The sequence below is a fragment of the Pollachius pollachius genome (genome assembly GCF_949987615.1).
Source record: "Pollachius pollachius genome assembly, chromosome: 15".
Lineage (NCBI taxonomy): Eukaryota > Metazoa > Chordata > Actinopteri > Gadiformes > Gadidae > Pollachius > Pollachius pollachius.
Window position 1 is genome coordinate 4,936,379 of NC_136948.1, and position 13,897 is coordinate 4,950,275.

At 52.1% G+C, this 13,897-nt stretch overlaps 1 protein-coding gene across 1 annotated transcript in view; it reads left to right on the forward strand.

Moving 5' to 3' along the window:
* The window catches only part of pcnx1 (pecanex 1), a 50,440-nt gene extending 36,672 nt beyond the window's left edge, over window positions 1-13,768 (forward strand). The window contains 14 exon segments of the mRNA XM_079752607.1: window positions 31-139; window positions 679-808; window positions 1,344-1,402; window positions 1,784-1,999; window positions 2,591-2,844; window positions 3,381-3,611; window positions 4,046-4,146; window positions 4,533-4,683; window positions 5,581-5,811; window positions 6,439-6,713; window positions 7,884-8,068; window positions 9,462-10,039; window positions 11,104-11,244; window positions 11,973-13,768. Of these exon segments, the coding sequence (XP_079608733.1) occupies window positions 31-139; window positions 679-808; window positions 1,344-1,402; window positions 1,784-1,999; window positions 2,591-2,844; window positions 3,381-3,611; window positions 4,046-4,146; window positions 4,533-4,683; window positions 5,581-5,811; window positions 6,439-6,713; window positions 7,884-8,068; window positions 9,462-10,039; window positions 11,104-11,244; window positions 11,973-12,113 (2,802 nt within the window). The 3' untranslated portion in view covers window positions 12,114-13,768.
* The last annotated feature ends 129 nt before the right edge of the window (window positions 13,769-13,897 follow it).

Consider the following 13,897-nt stretch of genomic DNA (forward strand, 5'->3'; position numbering starts at 1 on the left):
TCCTCTGCGGTGGTGGTGGTGGTGGTGAAGCTGTGGGAGCTGTTCTACAAGCTGCGTTTCGTCTACACCTACATCGCCCCGTGGCAGATCACCTGGGGCTCCGCCTTCCACGCCTTTGCCCAGCCCTTCGCCGTGCCTCGTATCCTCCGCCCTGCTCCACCCGTCGTCACGATCAACACCGTTGTTACCGGCGTAGTTGTGTGTACATTCACCGCAACCAGTACCCCGGCGGCCGTTAGAACAACCTGTACGCTGTGGGGTAGCCTGCAGCCTCAGTACTTCAATCAACAATTATTTATTAAACACTATGAAACAATAATAATAACGTATGATTAATAAATAAGCACCTTTTTAAAAGTAACAATTGCAAATATTTGAAGATAAATAAAGTGCTAAACAACGTTGTCAAAGGAACAACTGAATCAAGGACAGTCAAAAATTGCATTTTTACTAATTTTTTAACTTTAATTATTTTTGAGGACCTAGTTGAGGCGGCAGGCGTGTGTTGCTGTAAAGCGCCGTGGGAATCCCCACGGTGCTTATTTCTGTATGCTACCCCACCCAACAGGGGCCCCATTATCCCCAACAGGGACCCCTCCCCGGGGGGGTTAGGGTAAGGGTGAGGGGGCGGGGGGGGCAGCACTGTGCAGAGAGCTCCTTGACTCCCGGGGCCTCCAGACTCCGCCATGCTGCTGGTCCAGGCTCTGGTCTCCGCCTTCTTCTCCACCCCCCTCAACCCGTTCCTGGGCAGCGCCATCTTCATCACCTCCTACGTCCGCCCCGTCAAGTTCTGGGAGAGAGACTACAAGTAAGGAGGCGAGGTGTGGTCGCCCTGCTCCCGGAGAGGGTGTAGTTTGGGTGGAGCGCTGCTAGCATGGTGACTGTGGAGTACTCCCAGTATGGTGACAGTTGAGTACTCCCAGTATGGTGACAGTTGAGTACTCCCAGTATGTTGGCAGTGGAGTACTCCCAGTATGGTGACAGTGGAGTACTCCCAGTATGGTGACAGTGGAGTACTCCCAGTATGGTGACAGTGGAGTACTCCCAGTATGTTGACAGAGGAGTACTATAGTGCAGTGTGTTTGTATTTTGTACATGCTACTTGAATTTGCCTGGTTAATGTGTAAACAAATGTAAGTTATTTTCTTCGTGTTGTGTGTATCTCTGTGATGCAGTGTGTGGTGTGTGTTTCTCAGAGAAGCAGTGTGTTGTGCGTTTTCTCAGTGACGCAGTGTGTGGTGTGTTTCTCAGTGATTCAGTATGGTGTGTTTCTCTGTGTGGTGTGTTTCTCTGCGTTGTGTGTTTCTCTGTGATGCAGTGTGCGGTGTCTTCCTCTGTTTCAGCACCAAGAGGGTTGACCACTCCAACACGCGTCTGGTGTCCCAGCTGGACAGGAACCCAGGTGGGCTCACCGTAACACCATGATGAATATGAATTGGATAATTGAGAAATCGTTTAGAGTTTGATGAGTCAAGCCTCTCATCTAGTCCAGTTTAGGCCTCTTGATGTTTGTTTGTTTGTTTATATCCTGTCTATCTGTTTGTCCTTTCTATATGTCTGGTGTGTCCGTCTGTCTGTCTCGTCTCCGTTCCGTCTGTCTTCCCTATCCGTCCCATCTATCTCATCTGTCCGTCTTTATCCGTCTGTCTGTCTATATATCTATCCGTCTGTCCTTTCCTGTCTATCCGTCCCATCCATCTATCTCCTCCCATCTCTCCGTCTCTGTCCTCTTGTCCTGTCCATCTTATCTCCTCTCACCCCCTCTGTCTCTCGGGGTCTCCAGGCTCGGACGACAACAACCTGAACTCCATCTTCTACGAGCACCTGACGCGCTCGCTGCAGCACAGCCTGTGCGGGGACCTGGTGCTGGGCCGCTGGGGCGCCGTGACCACCGGGGACTGCTTCATCCTGGCCTCCGACTACCTCAACGCCCTGGTGCACCTGGTAGAGATCGGCAACGGCCTGGTGGCCTTCCAGCTGCGCGGCCTGGAGTTCAGAGGTGAGGGGTCAGGTCAGGGCTAGGGTCAGCTTCCAGAATGAACCACGCGTCAACACTATAAGGGATGAGAGATGGAACGTCAGAGAGCTCACTAGGCAACCAAACAACATAGAGCTCGATAGGCTAGGCTAGGTTAGCAGATAAACATCATAGAGCTCACTAGGCTTGGCTAGGTTAGCGAACAAACATCATAGAGCTTACTAGGCTAGGCTAGGAACCAAACAACATAGACCTCACTAGGCTAGGCTAGGTTAGCGAACAAACATCATAGAGCTCACTAGGCTTGGCTAGGAACCAAACAACATAGAGCTCACTAGGCTAGGCTAGCGACCAAACAACATAGAGCTAACTAGGCTAGGCTAGGTTAGCGAACAAACGTCATAGAGCTCACTGGGCTAGGCTAGCAACCAAACAACATAGCCTAGCCTAGCCTAGCGAGCTCTACGATGTTTGGTCACTAGCCTAGCCTAGGGAGCTCCATGTTGTCTGGTTGCTAACCTAGCCTAGTGAGCTCGCTGACGATTCTTCACCACACCTAGCCACCTTTCTGCTGGGGCTCTAACCCCCTCTCGCCCCTCCTCGTCTCCCCAGGGACGTACTGCCAGCAGCGGGAGGTGGAGGCCATCACGGAGGGGGTGGAGGAGGACGAGGGCTGCTGCTGCTGTGAGCCGGGCCACCTGCCCCACATGCTGTCCTTCAACGCCGCCTTCGGCCAGCGCTGGCTGGCCTGGGAGGTGCTGGTCACCAAGTACGTGTTGGAGGGCTACAGCATCACCGACAACAGCGCCGCCTCCATGCTGCAGGTGTTCGACCTGCGCCGCATCCTCACCATCTACTACGTCAAGGTCAGCGGACGGGGCCGCGCTTTTATTGTGAAAATCGTTGTCTCTTTGTTGATGTCTTGGTTGTGTCTTGATAGATGCTGAACTTTATTTTAGGTTTTTTTTATACGTTATATGTTGGAGAATACAATATCTAGATTTCTTTGTAAAGAGCTAATACGATATATTTACTTTAAAGCTTTGAATACGGAATACTTTGTTGCAAATGTTTTGCTATTTGTATGATAGGTCTGTAAGACCTCAGGTCATTCGCCAGTGCATTAACAAACATGCATGAGGCTCAGGAGGTAGAGCAGGTTGGCTGGTAACCGGAAGGTTGCTAGTTTGTGAGCGTCGAGGTGTCCCTGAGCAAGACGCCTCACCCCGACTGTTCCCGACGAGCAGGCTGTCGCCTTGCAAGGCTGACACCGCTTTCGGTGTGTGAATGTGTATGAATGGGTGAATGTTAGGCAATGTTGTGAAGCTCTTTGTTAGAAAAAGCGCTGTATAAATGCAGTCCATTTACGTTTGATTTTCCCATCATGCACTTGTGCGTCCAGGGGATCATCTACTATGTGGTGGCGTCCCCCAAGCTGGAGGAGTGGCTGGCCAACGAGACCATGAGGGACGGCCTGCGGCCGTGCGCCGAGCGCAACTACGTGGACCTGGACCCCACCTTCAACCCCAACATCGACGAGGACTACGACCACCGGCTGGCGGGCATTTCCAGGGACAGCTTCTGCGGGGTCTACCTGGGCTGGATCCAGTACTGCAACTCCAGGAGAGCCAAGGTAGCCCAGCGTAGCCGGCCTAGCATCACCGCCTATCAGCACCTTGTTTTGATTAGCATAGCCTAGCGGGGTGTAGCATAGCATAGCACAACCACCTATCAGTGCCTTGTTTTCATTACCATAGCTTAGCGGGTTATAGCATAGCATAGCAAAGCACAACTTTCTATCAGTGCCTTGTTTTGATTAGCATAGCCTGGCGGGTGCAGCATAGCGAATAATGCTATCCGCGCCGCGTTTTAATTAGCATAGCCTAGCATAACGTAGCATGACATAGCATAACAGAGTGTTGCACAGCATAGCGGGTATCATAGCACGACTTAGCACACCGACACGCCATCCACATGCCTGTTTCAATGAGCCTAGCCTAGCGCGTGATGAAGCATAACAGTGTTCCCATTGCCCCCCCCCCCCCAACCCACCCACCCACTCTGCAGCCGCTGGACAGTGAGAAGGACTCGGCCCTGGTGCTGCTGTGCTTCGGCCTGTGTGTGCTGGGCCGCCGCGCCTTGGGCACCGCCGCGCACCACATGTCCAGGTGAGGACCGCTATCAGCACCCGCTAACGCTAGTGCTAGCCTAGCGTACGCTGGAGGAGGGCCCTTTCTAACCAGCTCGTTGGTTCTGGTTCATCAAGTGCGAAGGACAGAGAGGACTGGTTCCCCTGAAGGGTCCAGTCCTCTGACTAACCTGTCCACGCTAAAGTACTGGGAGGAATCAGTAGTACTTGGAGTAGCAAGGGGTACTGGGAGTAACCAGTAGTACTGGGAGAACCAACGGGTACCGGGAGTAACCAGTAGTACTGGGAGAACCAAGTCGTGCTGGGAGTAACCAGTAGTGTTGGGAGTAACCAGTAGTACAGTGAGTAACCGGTATTAAAGGGAGTAAACATTCTCTCTCTCCCTCCCTCTCCCTCTCTCTTCAGTAACCTGGAGTCCTTCCTGTTCGGACTGCACGCTCTCTTCAAGGGGGACTTCCGGATCTCTTCCCTGCGTGACGAGTGGATCTTCGCGGACATGGAGCTGCTCAGAAAGGTGGTGGTGCCGGGCGTCAGGATGTCCCTCAAGCTCCACCAGGTGAGGCCTCCTGCCAGACTCTCTACTGGTCTGTCTCCATCCACCTCTATCGGTGTCTCTCTCCCGCGCTCCCCATTTCTTTCTCTCCCGCTATCACCTTTTCCCCCCCGGTCTCTCTCTAAAGGCCGGTTTATAGTCCTCCGTAAAGTGCTGTACGTAGACACGGAGAGCCCTCTCCATAGACCCTGTCGGAGAACCTCTCCGTAGCTCACGTGCGCAACCAATATTTTTTAACTATCCGTCAACGCAACGGAGACGGTAAGGGCTGTGATTGGTTCTCTCACAAATCATTCCCGGAAACACTTCTCCGGTTTGACTTTGCACCTTATTTACTTTGTACATTGTTTACTTTGCACATTAAGGACCAATAAAACACCGAACAGGATTTGTAAAGCTTTGGAAGTTTATGTACAAAACTATCAACATGGTTTGTAGTCAACCTTATGAGATCGATCGGACGGCGAATTGCTTTGCGTATCCGACATCCCGACTGAGAACTTTGAATGCTCGAGGGGTCTCCGTACTTACGGAGTCTGATTACGGAGTCGGAGTAATCTGATTACGGATTACTTTGGCCTTAACTCTCACTGTGTCCCTCTCTCCCTTTGTCTCTCTCTCCCTCCCTCTCCCCCCGTCTCCCTTTAACTCTCACTGTCTCCCTCTCTCCCTCTCTCCCTCCCTCACTCTCTCCATTCTGTCTCTCCCTTTCTCCCCTCTGTCTCTCTCCCTTCTGTCTCACTAACTCTCCCTCCCTCCCTCCCTCCCTCCTCTCTGTCTCTCTCTAACTCTCCCCCCCTCCCTTCCTTCCTCCCTCCTCTCTCCCCCCTGTCTCCCTCTAACTCCCCCTCTCCCTCCCCCTGTCTCCCCCCCCGTCTCCCCCCCGTCTCCCCCCTCCAGGACCACTTCACGTCCCCTGATGAGTACGAGGACCCGGTGGTTCTGTTCGAGGCCATCTCGGAGCACCAGGTGAGCCTGGTGATGGCCCACGAGGGCGACCCGGCGTGGCGCAGCGCCGTGCTGTCCAACGCGCCCGCGCTGCTCGCCCTGCGCCACGTCCTGGACGAGGGCACCAACGAGTACAAGATCATCATGCTCAACCGCCGCTACCTCAGCTTCAGGGTCATCAAGGTGGGGCCACCCCTCTCTCCCTCTCTCTCTCTCTCTCTCTCTCTCTTTCTCTCTTTCTCTTTCTCTCTCTCTCTCTTTCTCTTTCTCTTTCTCTCTCTCTCTCTCTCCTCTCTCTCTCTTTTCCCCTCTCTCTCTCTTTTTCTTTGTTTTCTTTCTCTCTTTTCTCCCTCTCTCTCTCTCTCTTTTTATTTTTATTTCTCTTTCTCTCTCTCTTTTTCTTTCTTTCTATCTTTCTCCCTCTCTCTCTCTTTCTCCCTCTCTCTCTTTTTCTTTGTTTTCTGTCACTCTTTTCTCCCTCTCTCTCTCTCTCTTTTTATTTTTATTTCTCTTTCCTCTCTTTTCTTTCTCTCTTCTCTCTTTGTCCATCTCTTTCTCTCTTTTTCCTTTTCTTTTGCTTTCTCTCTTGGCTGTCGCCCTGCGTGGTGGACACAGACATTCACACACCGCCGTCTGTGTGTGAATGTGTGTGTGAATGGGTGAATGTCCGGCAACGTCGTGAAGGTGTTTAGAAAAAGCGCTTTATATGAATGCATTCCATTCAGCGTTTGATAGATCTGTTTCTGTTTTCTCTCTCTAACTCTCCCTCCCTTCCCTACGTGTGTGGTCTCTGTGGCGACCGCCCGTCAGGTAAACAAGGAGTGCGTGCGCGGCCTGTGGGCGGGGCAGCAGCAGGAGCTGGTCTTCCTGCGCAACAGGAACCCGGAGCGCGGCAGCATCCAGAACGCCAAGCAGGCGCTGCGCAACATGATCAACTCGTCGTGCGACCAGCCCATCGGCTACCCCATCTACGTCTCGCCCCTCACCACCTCCTACTGCGACTCGCACCCGCAGCTTCCCCGCGTGCTGGGCGGGCCCATCAGCATGGGCAACATCCGCAGCTTCGTGGTCGGCACCTGGCACAGGTGGGTGGCCGTGTTGCTGTTGTTGTTGTGGCGGCGGAGAGAGCGCAGTGTGTCGGACCGACCGCCAGAGGGCGCTGTTGCATCCTTTACTGAGAATGAGCGCTGAAGTGCATTTGAAACTGAAAATGTTTATTGGCTATTCAAAATCTTTTACTGGAAAAATCGGATGCATACATTTTCACAATTATGTTATGTTAGACTATCAAGTTTCGTTTCATACATTTGAATGTATTCATTTGGCAACACATTGGCCCATTTGAAAAATAGATGTTAAAGTAAATGATAAAGTAAGGACAAACCGAACAAAGAGGGCAAACAGTTTGAAGTATAAAGTGGCCCAGTGCCAGGACTTTATGGTATATTAAAGTCTTCAAATGCAATGTAAAAAACAAAGGGAAGTGGACCAGTGATCAAGTATATATATATTTATATAGGGCTGGGCAACGATTAAAAGTTTTAATCGCGATTAATCGCATAGTATGGTGAGTTAACTCTTTTAAATCACACTTTTTAAGTTCTATTTAAAATCCACTCCAACTGAAGTGAATCATCAAATGGAATGACACATTATCATTCACACCAAATGTACTTAATAAGCAAAAACTAGGCCAAGCGAACTTGAGGGAGTTTTATTGACTAACTCAGTGTGGGTTGAATATGAAACTTACGGAAGACCACAGATTTGGAAATTGTTAACAGGCAGTTACTTAGTGCAATTGTAAACCAACAGTAACTACAAGTGTAGTTAAATTCAAATAAGTAGCGCCACAGATTTGGGAATTGTAATCAGGCACTTACTGCAAGTGTAATTGAATGTAAAGTAAGTGGGACTAAAAACAAAAAGGATTTATGATATGAATGTTGACATTCTGTGGGCAAAATCTTTCAAAAATCTAAGAAAAAATAAAGAAAAAAAACCTTAATGCGTTAATTTGTTTTAATCACGTTAAAACAAGATTGCGTGGACGTGTAATTAACGCGTTAACTTGCACAGCCCTATTATATACATATGCGTACAGAATTGTCTTGTATACTATCACTGAGGGAAAAACTAATGGATTTTCAAAATAAAAGTCCTCCCCTGAGTGGTTGGCCGGGCTGCGCCGCGCCTTTATTTTGTGAGCGGGGTTGTGACGTGTGCCTCCTCTTCCTCCCTGGGGGGGGGGGCAGGCTGAGGAAGGGCTGCGGTGCCGGCTGCAACAGCGGGGGCAACATGGAGGACTCGGACGGGGGGGGGGTGTCGTGCGGCAGCGGGAACGGCACGGGGGCCAGCGACTCCCAGCAGAGCTCCGTGTCCCAGGGTGGGACCCCCGGGGGCCCTCCGCACCACCCCCACCACACGCACCACTCCATGGGTGAGGCCCCAGGCGGCGGGATGGCTCTGTTTGTAGAGTGGTGTTTGTCCATCTGCTAGGACCGAAGTATTATTTGGATAAAGGCTTGGCAGTGGCTCAGGAGGGAGAGCGGGGTTGGCAGTTCGATCCCCGGTTCATCCTAGACATCCGAGTGTCGAGGTGTCCGAGTGTCGAGGTGTCCGAGTGTCGAGGTGTCCGAGTGTCGAGGTGTCCGAGTCGAGGTGTCCGAGTGTCGAGGTGTCCGAGTCGAGGTGTCCGAGTGTCGAGGTGTCCGAGTGTCGAGGTGTCCGAGTGTCGAGGTGTCCGAGTGTCGAGGTGTCCGAGTGTCGAGGTGTCCGAGTCGAGGTGTCCGAGTCGAGGTGTCCGAGTGTCGAGGTGTCCGAGTCGAGGTGTCCGAGTGTCGAGGTGTCCGAGCCAAGGTGTCCGAGTGTCGAGGTGTCCGAGTGTCGAGGTGTCCCTGGCCGTCGCCTTGCGTGGTTGACACCGCCGTCGGTGTGTGAGTGTGTGCATGAATGGGTGAATGTCAAGCGATACTGTAAAGTGCTTTGGATAAAAGCGCTACATAAAGTACATTTACCATTTGCTTGGACTTCAAAGCCCAAGACATTGACATCGTCGTCGTAGGTCGTAGGTCGACCTAAAACCCTCACGGGGGAGATTAGTGTTCATGTATGAGGTTTAGAAGTGACTTCAGGTTGTACAACTGTCCCAAAGCTCTCCTAACGGAAAGATACGCCTGTAGAAGCATCTTAATAACACGTAACAGGGCACTGACACTGCCAAGTTAGTAACATGTTAGTAACAGGACACTGACACTGAGATGTTAGTAACAGGGCAACGACACTGACAAGTTAGTAACATGTTAGTAACAGGACACTGACATGTTAGTAACATGTTAGTAACAGGGCACTGACACTGAGAAGTTAGTAACATGTTGGTAACAGGGCACTGACACTGACAAGTTAGTAACATGTTAGTAACAGGACACTGACACTGAGATGTTAGTAACATGTTGGTAACAGGGCACTGACACTGACAAGTTAGTAACATGTTAGTAACAGGACACTGACATGTCAGTACCATGGTAGTAATAGGGCACTGACAAGTGAATAACATCTTAGTGACAGGGCACTGACATGATAGTAACATGTTAGTGACATGTTACTAACAGGGCACTGACACTGACATGTTAGTAACATGTTACTAACAGGGCACTGACGCTGACATGTTAGCAACATGTTAGTCACAGGGCACTGACACTGAGAAGTTAGTCACAAGTTAGTAGCAGGGCACTGACACTGACATGTTATTAGCAGGGCACTGACACTGGAACACTGGCTTTAACATGACACACTGACATGTCACCGTACTGACCCTCCTCCGCCCCCTGCAGGCACCAGCCAGAGCTTCCAGTCGGTGCAGTCGGGCCTGGCCCGCCACTCCCCGGCGCGGGCCTCGGTGGTGAGCGGGGCGTCGTCGTACCGCTACAGCAGCAGCCGCCATTCCTCCTCCCTGCGCACCTCCACCACGGGCCTGGAGCCCTGCCCGCGCTCCTCCTCCAGCCAGCTGTCGCTGCACACGCTGCCCGCCTCCCTGCACCTGCGGCTGGGCTCGGTCTCGGAGCCGGCCGGCCCCTCGGGGCCCCCCTCCGCCTCGCTCTCCAACCACAGCATCCCGTCCTGTAAGCGCCACACGCTGGTGGGGCTGCTGGCCGCCGCCGACGTGCCCCCCTGCGGCCCGGCCTGCGGCGCCTCCACCTCCTCGTCCTCGTCCTCCTCCACGGCAACCGCCGCCGCCGCTGCGGCGGCGGCGTCCGACCCCCTGGGGCAGAACCAGCACCTCCACCACCACCACCACCACCACCTCCCTCACCACCACCACCACCACCACCACCACCACCAGCACTACCCCCACTACCACAACCCCACCGTGGCCACGGTGCGCCGCGACGACATCTCCTACCGGGTGCAGGTGGGTGCCCCCCCTCCCCCCCGCTGTGAGGTCTGACTGCACCCACTGACCGCAAAGCACACGCGCGCAGGAAAGAGAAGTTATTTCGATACCGGTACCAGCGTCGGACATTCAGCATTGGGTATCGGCGAGTACGCAAGTCTATAAGCAGATCTGATGCCGTCACGTGACTAGCTCATTTAGTACACGGGCAGAGGACATGACAAACACGCGTAGTGTTATCTGTTTTCGTTAATGGTCGGATGTGGGAAGTCTAAATGGGAAACGTTTCATCTCCGACCTACGTCCGTTCGAGCTACGAAGTCGATAAAATACAGATGTATCGACGCTTAACTACAAGAATACTAAAGTATTATTTTAATTATGGATTTCAATGTAAGTTATCTAGTTCTGACAGTAGGTGAGCCGACTATACATTGCGGTCTTCGTAAGAGAACCCTTCAATAAGAACAAGTGCTACTAGTAGTTGCAATGCTAGATGCTGTATTGGTATCGGCCGATACTCAAGTTCAGGAATCGGAATTGGTATCGGAATGTCTAGACATGTTGGTTTCATATCACCTGGTCGTCACATCAGATGATCAGGGAACTTGGACAGGGTGTAGATAGGACTGAGTTGACGCTAAAGGAGTTCCTCCTTTCTCAGAGGGAAGAGAAAACAGCTGTTCTACCATCTTAAAAAAAACCCATGATACCACAAGGTCTGCGGGCAGGTCTGCCCAGATGCATGATGGGTAAAACAGGAGTGGGGCCCCTTTAACTCGTTTGAAGAGCTGTTAAAACCTTTTGCTTCTTTCCGTCTGTCTGTCCGTCCCTCCGTCTGTCTGTCTGTCCCTCCGTCTGTGTCCGTCCCTCCGTCTGTCTGTCCCTCCCTCCGTCCCTCCCTCCGTCCGTCCGTCCCTCCATCTGTCCGTCTGTCCCTCCGTCCGTCCCTCCCTCCGTCCGTCTGTCCCTCTGTCCGTCCGTCCGTCCGTCCGTCTGTCTGTCTGTCCGTCCCTCCGTCCGTCCCTCCGTCTGTCTGTCTGTCCCTCCCTCCGTCCGTCCGTGCGTCCGTCTCCTGGTAGATCGTTGACGTGAGCCAGGTGCTGGAGACCATCAACCTGTCCAAGAGGAAGGGGTTGCTGTGGCCCGACGAGGCCCTGAGGGTGAAGGCCGGGCGCAGCAGCTGGAGGGAGTGGAGCCCCCTGGAGGGCATGGAGGGACACGTAAGTCACCGCGAGAAAAGCGCTCTACAAACAGGGGTGCACCTAACTGGTACGCAAGTACGCATGCGCCACCATAATCAGGATCGCGTAACGTCACTTGAGTCACTAACGGGCAGAAGAAAATAGTGGAGGTAAGGTGGGCCTCGGCTCGAAACAAATTATGAGCGCACTGACATGTGCGCTCATGTGTGCGCCGTGCACCGCGCACACATGGGAGAACTGCGCATGATCGCAACGTTCCTTTTGGGAGACATCCAAACGCTCCGTGGTCAAGCTGCTGCAGTCGGATAAGACAAAAAAAGGTGGAGCAAGAAAAACGCTGCTGTGCTTAAGAAGTTGTGCATTGGAAATGGAATCACCTTGGTGAAACTGGGTACGTTTCATAAGGTCAGATGTTACGTGTGGGATGCGTACCAAACACCATCTCCTGATACCCTGAAAAAAGTTACGTGCAGCCCTGTCTAAATGCCGTCCGTTTACAAGCCGTTATGTCATTGTTTTGTGACTGGCTACCTGTGTGTGTGTTCTCATGTGGAACCGGCCCCCGGTTTGACGTTACGTCTCTGGATGTGGTCCGGGGTTCTCATGTGGAACCGGCCTCCGGTTCCACATGAGAACCCCGGACCACATCCAGAGAATCAGATCCAGACCAGGTGTGAAAAGGGGAAACTCCGGACTCCGACTCTGTTTGACGTAACGTTGCCCCCCCCCCCCCCCCCCCCCCCCAGGTGATCCACCGCTGGGTGTCCCGGAGCCGCGAGCCGGCCAGCCGCTCGCACACGGACAAGACCATCCTGCTGGTGCAGGTGGACGACAGGCTGGTGCCCATCCTGGAGACGGGGGTGATGGAGCTGGGGGCGGAGGTCTGAGACCCCCCGGACCCACCCCCCCCACCCAACCCGCCCGACCACTGCTCCCCCTAGCCACAGGCCCCGCCTCCCTCCACCCAGCCTACCTCCACCTGGCCCCGCCCCCACCCGACCAGCCGCCCTTCGCTCCCTGTGTCTCCCGGTTGAGAGAGGAGGGGTTTTGTTTTGTTTTTCAAAGTAAAGGTCCCCTCCGTTGCTTTATAATGGAAGAAACCTCCAGGCACCAGGCGGGCTGAGGTAAAAGGGCACTTTGGACCTGCTCCCTCTCTCTCCTGCGCCTGGCTGCTGAGCGGACGGTACCGCTGGAACATCTGGAACCTCCCCTCCGGAAACCAACGAGTAGAAAAAGGGTTTTTATTTTGATTTTACTCTCTCTCTCTCTCTCTCTCTCCTCTGCCTTGTGTTTTGCCGACAGGGGACGGAAGAAGAAGAAGCTCCCGCGTTGCTTTCGTTGTTCTGATCCGAAGGTTTGTGAATCGGCCCAACATGCAGCCAGGCAGAGCTGCTGCTGAGCAGAACCCCCCCCTCTCCCTTACCTGGAAACCATTGAGACGGACCGTTCCCTCCACCCCCCCTCCAGCACAGCTCCTTTACTGCATCACACACACACACACACACACACAGTGTATCCTCCGCCTTGCTTCGTGAAGCTCACCGATGCTGCATGATGTCTGACAGCCCTCTGAACTCTGCCTCCACTCATAACATTTTTCTATGCATCTCATTGACTACTTCATCGGACGATGCACACACACACACACACACACACACACGCACGGATACACACAAACACATACACACGCCCAAGTAAGCACACACACTCGCAGACACACCCACACACACATACACAAACACACGCTCCCGGACACACACAGACTCACGTACGCACACGCGCACGTTCTGCGTGGAATAGAATGCAGGTTTTGACGTGTGTTTCAGACGGCGTCGAGTGTTTTGTTGTTTTATTTTGGCTTTTGGATTGTAAGACAAATGAGTCCAGGTAGAGGGGTACGGACCTGGGCTTCCTGCTACACCTGTACGCTTTCCGTTTCCTGTTGTTGCCAAGACCCCCCCGCACAGTCTGCTAGACTGACTCTGGGGTGGGGGGGCCTACCCGCGCTGAACAAGCCGTTTTGATTTGACATTAGTGTTGTCCCCCTGGTCGCCATTCCTTCTGGATGTCTACGGTTCGCTCCAAAAAAGAGATACGAACTTGCACTATAATTTCATTTTTTTTTTACTTTATTCTTTACTTTACAGTGACGCACTACAATCTTAATATAATATCACCCTTTATTTATTGTTATTAGACAGAGTAAGTTGCCATGGTTACAGTTGCCTTGGGAATGAGAAATAAATGCAATCGTTCTATTTGCAGCCATTTTATCTTACCGTTTTACGTTTGATAAACTTGAAGATAACTTTTTACTGTATATGATTATATATATATAAAAATGACTATATATATTATGTCTATGTAAAAAAGATATTGTTTTGAATATTTATTACTGTAAACATTGTATTTACACTTTGTTACGGCTTTTTTCATTCATTGGACAAAAGGTTAACGTATCCGGAGACAATCTGGTGGAAACGCGGGACGCCGGAACTCTTGATGGACTGTTGCCCTGTTTAACTTAAATTCTTTTTCTAAATGGAGAAATAAAGCAGTTTGATTTATTGCTTATATCTTCTTAATTATCTGTGTCGTTGTCTATGTCCAATACTTCTGATTCAAAGTGCACCACAGACCCATGCCAAGGATTGTACCAGATTAGCCGAAG